Genomic DNA, 9,854 nt, shown 5'->3' with positions numbered 1-9,854 from the left:
CCTCTCGACGTGAATGGACCGCCTGTGTGGCCCTGCCTTCTGTCCTAGTCACCCTAGGCCACTGCCCTGTTCAGGGGGAGGATGGCTGGAGGCCTTAGCACAAAGTCAGTGCCCACGTTGTTCCCAGGCTGAGTTCAGGAAGGCTGAAAGGCCACTTTAGCTTTGACTTGGGCCCCTCAGAACCTTTGGCTCCCCCCACCACCCCCAGAGTGAGTGAAGCACTGACAGATGCCCCAGGGCTGTGAGGCACGGAGGGCGTGCCATCTGCTGGTTCACCCCTCGAGCTGGGTGTTCCTTTTCAATGCCATCGTCAGTTTGTGTGGAACAGAGACCTTCAGTCCTGTTTGGGTGACAGCCTCCAGGCAGGAGGGCCGCATCTGGAAGTGTGTGGGACCACGGGGTCAGCATAGTCCCATTCTGTTAGTGGGAGCCCTGAGCTTCTGGGGCACGGGGTTTAGGGCTGGGCAGAAGGAGGGCAGCCTTGCCCCGGGTCCACCCTCCCACAGTGTGTCCAGGGGTCCCAGCTAGTTAGTTTCCTCATTCATCTCATAAGTATGTGTGGAGCCCCCCACCTCGTGCTGGGCAACAATCTAGATGCTGGGGATACGGTGGGGAGCTGGGTCGCAGGTGTCCCTGCCCTCATGGAGCTCGTAGTCTAAAGTGTGGCAGGAGGCTTGGCAGTAGAGCTCTGTTCTGGTTTAGCCACTAACTCTGGTGGCCTCAGGCAGGCACTGTCCCTCTTTGGGCTTCAGCGAATGTCCAGATCTAGAGCGTGCGTGGAGGACCCCATTAAGCCACCAAGGGAGGGTGGGCTTGCTGCGGGGGCCCTTCCCGGAAGAAGGCGGAAGCTCATGGCACATTCCCTTCCTGGGGAGTTGTGGGGCAGGGGTCCTTACAGATGGCTGTGGCCAAAGATCTAGGTTGAAGATGAGTCACCAGAGAATCTGGATCAGAGAAGGGTTGGGAGAAGCAAGGCGTGTGAAGAAGCGGAGTGAGGGGTTTGGGTGGAGGAGGCTGTAGGCAGAGAGGGAGCCAATGTGGAGGCTGTGGCCACTGTTTTCGGTTAAGATCAGGGTCTAAATGGAAGCCCAAAGAACAGATGAGGACCGTCAGCATCAGCCTGGTAGGACAGGGCACCCGGCCCTGTGGTGGGAGGGGCGAAGCGGGGAGATGAGGGTCAGAAGGGGGTTCGGAAGGCAGGGGCCGCTGATAGATGGCGTGGATGTCGCCCTTCCTGCACCCCGGCAGCCATCCTCATCCATCATCAGATGGCCTTGGAAAGGGCTTCAGCCTTCTCAGAGGCCGTGGACTCTGGTGCATGAGACTCTTGGCCCAGGACATTGAGTCCTGGTGCCAGCTGACAGTCTGGAGTCGAGAGGCTGATCCACAGTGAGGGCCCACGGCAGCCAGGGGAACAGCAGGGACCAGACAGGTACTCCTGCCCACGTGGCACTCCCGGCCAGTGGGGGCACAGACAGTGACGCGATGTCAGATGGTGGAAACCGCTGTGAAGGCAACCAGACGGGTCCGACGGCATGGGAGATGGGAGAGCAGCTGCCTTAGTTAGAGTCCGTCCCGGCCAGTGGGGGCACAGACAGTGACGCGATGTGAAGGCAACCAGACAGGTCCGACAGCATGGGAGACGGGAGAGCAGCTGCCTTAGTTAGAGTCCAGGAAAGGCGACAGTCGAACTGAGGCTCGAACCAGCCAGCCATGCGAGGATCTGGGGGAAGGGCGCCTGAGGCAGGAAAAACTGCGAGTGCAAAGGCCCCAAGGCTCAAACACACTAGCCGTGGTCGAACAACCGAAGAAGGCCGGAGGGGCGGGGCAGAGAGGGGACGAGAGGAGGAGCTCAGGCGGGGCAGCTGGATGGCGTGGTGCCTGTGGGCCAGGGAGGCCAGCGCTGCCAGCCCCTCAGGTCTCAAATACCAGCTTCGGGCTCTGCTTCCTAATGCAGTGCCGGGCCCATCTGTACTGCCGTGCCCGGCACCTCCCATCCGCCACAGCCTCTCAGCTCCAGCCCACCCTGGGCACTATAGGCATCAGTCAGAGGCTGGCTCTGCCTGAGCCTGACTTCCTCTCAACTAGCTATGTGACTCTGGACAAACAACTTAACCTCTCTGAGATTCATTTTCTCTGTGGGCGAAGTGAAGATGGGGTGTTGCAGAGCATGCGCATGTAAACCACTTAAAATAGTTCCGGATACTCTGTACCTGCTCTGTGGGCATTGGCACATCACGTTGCTCTCGGTGGCGGACGGCAGTCACACTGGTGGAGGCTGCATGACCGCTTCACTTCCTGTCCCGCAGAGGTACAGCTGAAGCCCAAGCACCAGCCTTACAAGCTGGGCCGCCAGTGGCCGGAGCTGTTGCTGCGCTTCACTGACGCCCCGGACGATGACGTGGCCACAGGTCGGTGTGCTACCCATGTATCTCCCTCTCAGGGTCCTAGGTCTGCAGCACTGACTCGCAGCCCAGCTAGGCCTCCGATGGCAGGGGGAGCTGCCCTGGCTGAGGGGACAGGATCCCCCCAGGCTCCATCAGCCACTCGTGGCAGAGAAGGTCGGGGGACCCTGCGGGGAGTCCAGGAGAGGGTGTTCTAGGGGACAGCGAGCATGTCCAGATAAGCCACACACACGCTCTCTGAACAGCCCTCGGGTTTTCTCAGTCATGGCGGGCGAGCCTGAGGACTGGGGACTGGGCCAGTCAGGGGAGAGCTGGGCGGGCTGGGCAGCGTGGCCAGGCAGTGACCGCAGCCTCTCCCCCCAGATGAGCCCTCCCTGCAGTTCCGAAGGAACGTGTTTTTCCCAAAGCGGCGGGAGCTCCAGGTGAGGCACCGAGCCCCAGGCAGTGTCACCCAGGTCTGGTGCCCTGTGTCCCTAGACCCCTGGACACTGGTGCCCTGACCCCTCCCTACCATGCAGATCCGTGACGAAGAGGTCCTGCGGCTGCTCTATGAGGAGGCCAAGGGCAATGTGCTGGCCGCACGGTACCCGTGTGACGTGGAGGACTGTGAGGCCCTGGGCGCCCTGGTGTGCCGTGTGCAGCTCGGGCCCTACCGGCCTGGCCAGCCCACTGCCTGCACCCTGAGGTAACGACCAGCGTGACCTGAGGCAGGGGTGCAGCGTGGGGAGGGTTGCTCAGAATTTTACTTACAAGTGGTCCTAGGTCTTGCAAGGTCCTGGAGTCAGGAGGCCTCAGCCGCAGGGCTGGCCCTGACACCGTGACCTTGGGTCAGTCACTCCACCTCTCTGAGCCTCCTTCACCTCATCTGCCCTGGGCTGAGTGGCCTGGGAAGTGGGAGACTTGGGTGATGTGACATCTGTGAGTGGAGCCCCCAGTCCGAGGAGCCCCACATGTGCATCATCCTCCACCCGAGGTCAGGAGGGAGCTGGGTTTTTTTTTTTTGCAGTTGTAGTCAGGAACTTTGTGGGGGATAAATGATGAACACGCCCGTGGTGACCCTGAGAGGGGTGGGCAGCCCCCCAGACACCCCTCCTCATGCTGCCCTGTGGCCGGGCCTCTCCAGGCCAGCACGAGCTCCTTCCTCGCCTCCACCCTCCTACTGCACCGGCCGCCCTCCCCCGTGGCCTGGGGTGTTTGGTCCTCCAGAAGCCCCAGCAGGGACCCTCCCCTCTTCAGAAATGGCAACTAGGGTAACCTTTGTCCGGCATCAGTTACATGCCAAGCACATGCCAGCACCGTTCTGTGCCAGTGGGCATCAGTGCCCTTATATATACGTGGGGAAACTGAGGCTTGGCGAGGGCACGCAGCACTCAAAGACCGAGGCTCCAGCTGCGGCTCATCTGGAACAGCCAGTGAGCGGCCCACGAAATGGGCGGGCTGCCTGGGTGGGAGGACAGCGCAGTCACACCGGGCTCCTTCCCTGCTCTGCGTGTGATGAAAATGCCGTTTCTTTCCTGAGCCTGTTCCGATGGATTGTAGCTTGGTAGTTTTTACATCCCTATTTGGCAGAACAAAATATTGATTGTTCTGGGTCACTGGTACCAGTCTTTGGTTATAAAAGATCCATTAGTTCAGAAATCCAAACCTTGCTTACTCGGCAACACAGACGTTGCTGTAAAACCCTGCAGCCACTCCGGCTCTGGGACAGGCCTGCTTTGGGCTCTTTCCTCCTCCTCCCCTCTTTTCCTCAGGCCTCTCACCACCTGGGCCTGCAGCCAGGATGGCAGCAGTGGGATCTCTGGCTGTCCGTGTCCAGGGCCCGCCCCCCACAAGCGTGCCTGCACCCTGAGGACCTCGTCACCTCTGGCCAGCCCCGGCCTGGGAGCTTCTCATGCCGAGCATTTGTTTTCCTTCCTCCACAGGGAGAAGCTGGGCTCCTTCCTCCCCGCCCACCTGTGTAAGCGGGGCCACGGGCTCTTCGCTGCCCTCCGGGGCCGGGGGACCAAGGCTGGGACGGGCGAGCAGGGCCTGCTCGACGCCTACCGCAAAGTGAAGGAAGTGGTCGGCAGCGACAGCGAGTGCGAGGCCCCTCTGGGGACCCACTACCATGCCTACCTCCTCAAGTGCCACGAGCTGCCCTTCTATGGGTGAGCCATTCCTGGCTGCCGTCCTCGGACAGCCGCGACCCTGGGGTCTCCTCTGTCCCCTTCTCGGACAGCTCAGCTGTCTGTCTTGGCCTTCACTAGGGCGTCCTGCCAGTGAGCCCATCTCTGCTGAGCTCCATGCTCACATGACATATGCCTGATGCCAGCACCTTAGGCCCCACAGGTCCCAAGCTGGACACTTGTCTTTCCCTTCCACCTGTCACAGGCCAGGACACCCCGGACAAGTCCTCTCCTTCCACCTGCCAGTCAGGGGGCTTGCTGACCTTCCCTTCAGCTAGTGCCCTCATTCGTGCAGTCCCCATCTAGCCGATAGTTCTTGTGCACCTGCCGTGTGCCGGCACCCTTGACGCTGGCGACACCTCGTTGAGCAGAGGGACCGTGATCCCTCCGTGGTGAAGCTGCCATTCTAGTGGAGAGAGACAGTGAGCAGTGGCAGTACAGCACAGACTACAGGTGGGTAGGGGGCACAGCGCAGCCAGGTGGTCAGTGAAGACTGTGACAGTGCTCTGGAGGGGTTTCGTGGGCCAGTTGGTAGTAACACAGGTGAGACGTGGTCTGAGTCCAGAGACGTTGAGGGCGGAGCCAGCAGACCCTGCCGGGTAGATACGCAGTGGAGGAGGTGCAGGAAGGGAGGCAGAGAGGACTCCAGGCTTCTGGCCCTGGAGGGCGGCTCGTCATCACCTGAAACGGGACCCTGCAGTGGAGCGGGTTGGAAAGATTGGGGGCTTGGCTTTGCACGCGTTGATTTTGGGATGCTCTGTAGATACGCAGGTGGCAGTTCCAAGTGGGCTTTTAGGTTTCCGGGTCTATTCAGGTAGTAACTGGTGAGTCATCAGCATGTGGGTGCTGTTTGAAATCGCGTACCCCAAAAGACAGCCAGAGAGGTGAGTGTGGACTAGGTGGGAGGAGGACCCCAGCCAGCAAGGCGGGAGAGCTAGACAAGCCACACAAAGGGAGGTGTCAAGGAGGGCGTGACCAGGCATCCCATGCTGCTGCTTCAAGGTCAAGGTCACCATGCCTGTGTGGCTGGTGGTTGACCTTGGCCACAGCACTGTGGAAGAGGCAGTGAATGGAGGAGAGTGAAAAAAGGTTAGAGACCGTGAGGTGACTAGCTCTGCAGGCGCCGTGCTGTGGGATGGAGTCACGAGGGGGAGCAGCAGTTAGGGGTGCGCTGGGGACAGAAGGTTTTTAATTTTGATGACAGGCGAAATGTGTCTGCTGATAAAGATGGACAATAGAGTGAAAACTTGAGGTCAGGGTGGACAAGTGGCTCCTCTTCTGGTTACTTTAGCTTCCTCAGTAAAGTTGGAGTCTCAGCCATCAACCGAGCCTATAGATGTCTTCCAGGAGCGGGGACAGGCGAGGGACAGGCGTGGGACCGTGGGGCAGCTATTGGGGCTGCTCGCAGAAGTTGAATGTAGCTTGTCCCCAGTCCCCTCCCACTGCTCCAGTGCAGGCAGGCAGAGAACAAGGTGAACTAGGGCTCCGGCTTAGCCAAGGGCAAGGGGGCAAGGGTCCGGGACAGCCATAAGCGAAGGAGAGGACACGGCCAGGCAGGAGGGAGACGGTGGCAGCCCAGTGGGTTTGTGTCCCAAGGCCACCGCACCCATTCTCAGAACTCAGTGTCAAGCCCTGGGATCGCTCCTGGGGCAATCCTGCTGCTTGTGGGCCCCACTCAGGTGCAGCCTTGACCCCCCTCTGCTGCCAATGGATCTTGGCCCAGCAGACAGTAGACAGCGGGGCTGTCCTAGCCCCTGTGTGGCCTGACCACCTCCAGCAGCCTCAGCCCCTTAGTCCTCAGGCGTCTGGCAGTCCCCTGAGCATCAGTTGGGTTCATGCTCTTCCCTCTGCCCGTGGCACCCACTTCCCTGTGCCACCGAGTTCCCCTTGCCTGCTCAGACCTTCCTGTCCTGCATGACCAGCTCAGATGCCATTAGTTCCAAGAAGCCTCCCTCTCAGCCCCTTCAGTTCCTCCCTCCCCCTGGGCGAGTTTCCCTTTAACTTTCAGTCACGTAAACCGCTAAGCTCCTCAGGAACCCAAAAGAACCTGGCCAGAGCATTTGCTGGTGGGTGAACTGAGACTCTGGCCATTCCGCTCTTGCTGCTGGAGGGGACAGGCTGACACCAGCTCCCCTCCCCAGGAGTGCCTTCTTCCATGGCGAGGTCGACAAGCCGGCCCAGGGCTTTTTGCCCCGGGGTGGACGAAAGCCAGTGACTGTGGCCATCAGTCTGGAGGGCGTGCATGTCATGGACAGCAGGGAGAAGGTACCTCCAGCTCCCCCAGGGTGGGACCTGAGGGAGGTCTCAGAGGGGAAGGGAGCGGGGCCCTTACTCAGGCTTTTCTGGTTCCCCTGGGTCTATTGTTGGCCTGGGGCAGGGTGGATGGCCTGTCTGGGAGGGCCCCTGTCTCCCTCGGATGTCCCTGGGGCTTTCATTGGCATCCTGGGGGCTTTTCTGAGTTTTCTCTGGGTCTGTTTTTCTGCCCAGTGGCCAGCGCAGGGGGTCTGCAGCTGGGACTGACACTAACCAGAGGGACTCTGCAGGGCCTGGCTCTTCCACCCAGCCAATGGCTGGAGCCCAGCTGCTGGTTTTCCAGAAAAGCCCCCGACCAGGAGCCCTCCTGGGCTCTCTGAGTCCCGCTTCTCCCCTGGCTGTCTCCTGGACGCCTGCGTTGAAGGTGGTGTTGGCAGCCACCCTGTGTGGCAGCTTCTCTGCACCTGTGCAGGAGTCCCTCCTAAGCCAGCAGCACACTTTTGGGTGACTTCTTGTCCCTAGAGAGGGACCCCAGCATATCCGAGCCCAGTTGGGCCTTCTGCTGAGATGCTACCCAGCTGACCTCCTGGGAAAGGTCTTCCCTTGCAACACACCTCTTCCCCCACGTGACTCCCGGGTGTCAGGGCCTTGACCCTCCGGCGTGCAGTGCTGTGGGCTAGGGCTGCTCAACCTCCCTGTCCCCAACCCCCTTGGGTCTGATGACAGCAGGGACTCCCCTCCTTAGAGAAATTCATGCGAATTTATACTTAGCCTTGGACGTGGGCAGCCAGGAGTCCACTCCTGGTGGTACCCAAGCAGGATGAGGTGGGGGAGCAGACCTCTGCCCAGGGAAGTCCTAGCTCTGTGTCCCCCGCTGGCCAGCACGTCCTGCTGGGCCTGCGCTTCCAGGAGCTGTCGTGGGACCACACGTCCCCTGAGGAGGAGGAGTCTGTCCTGTGGCTGGAGTTTGATGGAAACAATGAGGGCACACCGGTCAACAAGCTCCTCAAGATCTACTCCAAGCAGGTAGTGGGAGGTCTCCCGCAGCCTCATGGGTGAGGGCGGGGGAGGCTGGTTCAGCGGGTCCCAGCCTGTTGGCGGTTCCAGGCTGGCGGGCAAGGAGTTGAGGGCCCTGAGGGCCTGGGGACCCAGGACGCTGACTCTGACCTGGGGCCACCCTGGTGAGTTCACTGGGCCTGGTCTGGAGAGTCCACAGCAGGCAGTGGCAGTGGCTACAGTGGGGGCAGCTGTTAGCTGAGGGCTCCCCAGCATTGTGACCAGCCCGCACTGGCTGCTCTGTCTTCGAGTTGGCTGCTCTCAGAGGAGGAGCACTGTGGAAAGGTTAAGGCCGCTCGGCGCCTTTGCAGCCTTTGTGTTTTTCCCTGGTGGCTTCATTCAGGACCTTCCTCCGCCCCGCCAGCGGCAGAGGCTGCCCTCCCTCCCGCAAGACTGTGTTCCTTGAGCCCGTCCTCTCTGCACTTAGACACGCTCAGGGCCTCCCACCTCTGAGAGCACACGTCCTAAGTCCCCCCTGCCACCACAGGGGTCTCTAGAACCTCCAGAGCCACCCCGCTCTCTCTGCGCCTCCCTCCCTGCTCCTCACCCCTTCACAGCCAGCTCCAAGCCCATCAGCCTCTGCTCTGCCACACTCGGTGCACAGACCTCTGTCCCAGCCTGACCACATGCTCCCGGAAATGGCCCTCCTGTCCCCTATAGTGGCTGCCCCGACCTCTGGCCTCCCGCCCCGTCTTCCTTGCCGACCCTTTTCCCAGGCTTCTTGAGGGACTTCTCTCTCTGCCCTAGAGTCCGCAAGCTCTTCCCTCTCTCAGCTTCGAATATTCTGCTATCCCCATCTTTATGCTCATGACTTCATAATTTTTGTATCTAGTTTAGGCCTCTTTTTAAAGTAAATGTTTTATTGAACTAGATGTAACAGAAGAGCGCCCAGATCCTAAGTGTATAGCTTAAGTTTTCCCAAAATAAACCCAGGTGTCACCTTTCAGATTTAAGAACTAGAACCAGGACCCCTAGAGACCCTCAAGCCTCCTTCCAGCCTTGCCCCCTAGCAAGAGACCCCCGCATCCTGACTTGTATCTCCCCAGAGTTGTCCCTCTGTTTTCGAACTTTCTAGCAATGGGGCCCACAGCGGGACCCCCGTCTGTGTCTAACGCTCAGCGTTGCGTGGGCGAGCGCCGTCCGTGCGCACGGAGCGGTGGTCTGACCCCCGGTTCCCCGGAACACCGGCGTCCGAATCTGCCCGGCGCGGCTCTTCCATTCTGTGGCCGAGGGGGCTCGGGTTTCTGGTCTGAAACTGTCGCAGACAGTGCTGCTGTAGTCACCGTCGCACGTGGCCTTTGTGTGAATGTCTAGTTTACACCTAGGAGCGCCCCGGCCGGGTCACAGGCGGGCGCGGGCTCAGCGCGAGTGGACACGGTGTTCCCCGGAGCGGTTGCGCGGTGTGCGCGCCCCGGCGGCAGGCGACTGCCCGCTGCTCGAGGCCCCCACAGCCCAGCACCGTCGGGCTTCTTCATTTTTGCCACCCTGCTGTGACAGTGGTATCTCCTTACGGTTTTTTCCCCTTTATTTTTAAGTCGACAACATTGAATATAATTTATTCTTAAACGCACCTATTTTAAGAGTGAGTTTTGACAAATTTACACACCCTTATAACCACCGTCATCACCACAGTCCAGCTATGGAGTAGCTTCTTTAATATTTATATGTCTTTTTAGAGGTAAAATGTCTGTTCACCTTTTTTTTTTTAGCCTACGGCACCTGGTCTTCCTAGGTGGTCGCCCATCCAAGTACTAACCAGCCCCCACCCTGCTTAGCTTCAGAGATCAGACGAGATCGGGCGTGTTCAGGGTGGCACGGCCATAGTGCTCAGTTTTCATTGCCATTATTTCCACCACCCCCAAGTCTCCCGTGGGTTTTACTTGGCACCCCCCAACTCCAGCCAGCTGACGAGGTCGAGCACCTTCTTGTCCGCGTTTGCCATCTGGGTAGCCTCTCTGGTGAAGTCCTCCGCCAG

The 9,854-nt window shown here is 60.0% G+C and overlaps 1 protein-coding gene and 1 pseudogene across 2 annotated transcripts in view; one reads left to right on the top strand and one right to left on the bottom strand.

The window, feature by feature from the left end:
* Window positions 1-9,854, top strand: part of FRMD8 (FERM domain containing 8) — a 20,242-nt gene that overhangs the window by 3,891 nt on the left and 6,497 nt on the right. For both annotated transcript variants that reach the window (XM_006911109.3, XM_015588850.2), the window contains 6 exons: window positions 2,310-2,411; window positions 2,769-2,827; window positions 2,924-3,090; window positions 4,328-4,552; window positions 6,712-6,835; window positions 7,706-7,849. In XM_006911109.3, coding sequence (XP_006911171.1) covers window positions 2,310-2,411; window positions 2,769-2,827; window positions 2,924-3,090; window positions 4,328-4,552; window positions 6,712-6,835; window positions 7,706-7,849 — 821 coding nt within the window. The remainder of the gene's footprint in view (window positions 1-2,309; window positions 2,412-2,768; window positions 2,828-2,923; window positions 3,091-4,327; window positions 4,553-6,711; window positions 6,836-7,705; window positions 7,850-9,854) is intronic.
* Window positions 9,587-9,705, bottom strand: LOC112479318 (annotated as a pseudogene).

This window comes from Pteropus alecto, unplaced genomic scaffold, assembly GCF_000325575.1.
Source record: "Pteropus alecto unplaced genomic scaffold, ASM32557v1 scaffold43, whole genome shotgun sequence".
Classification (NCBI taxonomy): domain Eukaryota; kingdom Metazoa; phylum Chordata; class Mammalia; order Chiroptera; family Pteropodidae; genus Pteropus; species Pteropus alecto.
Note: the sequence above shows the minus strand (reverse complement) of the source record. Positions and strands in the feature narration are given on the sequence as shown.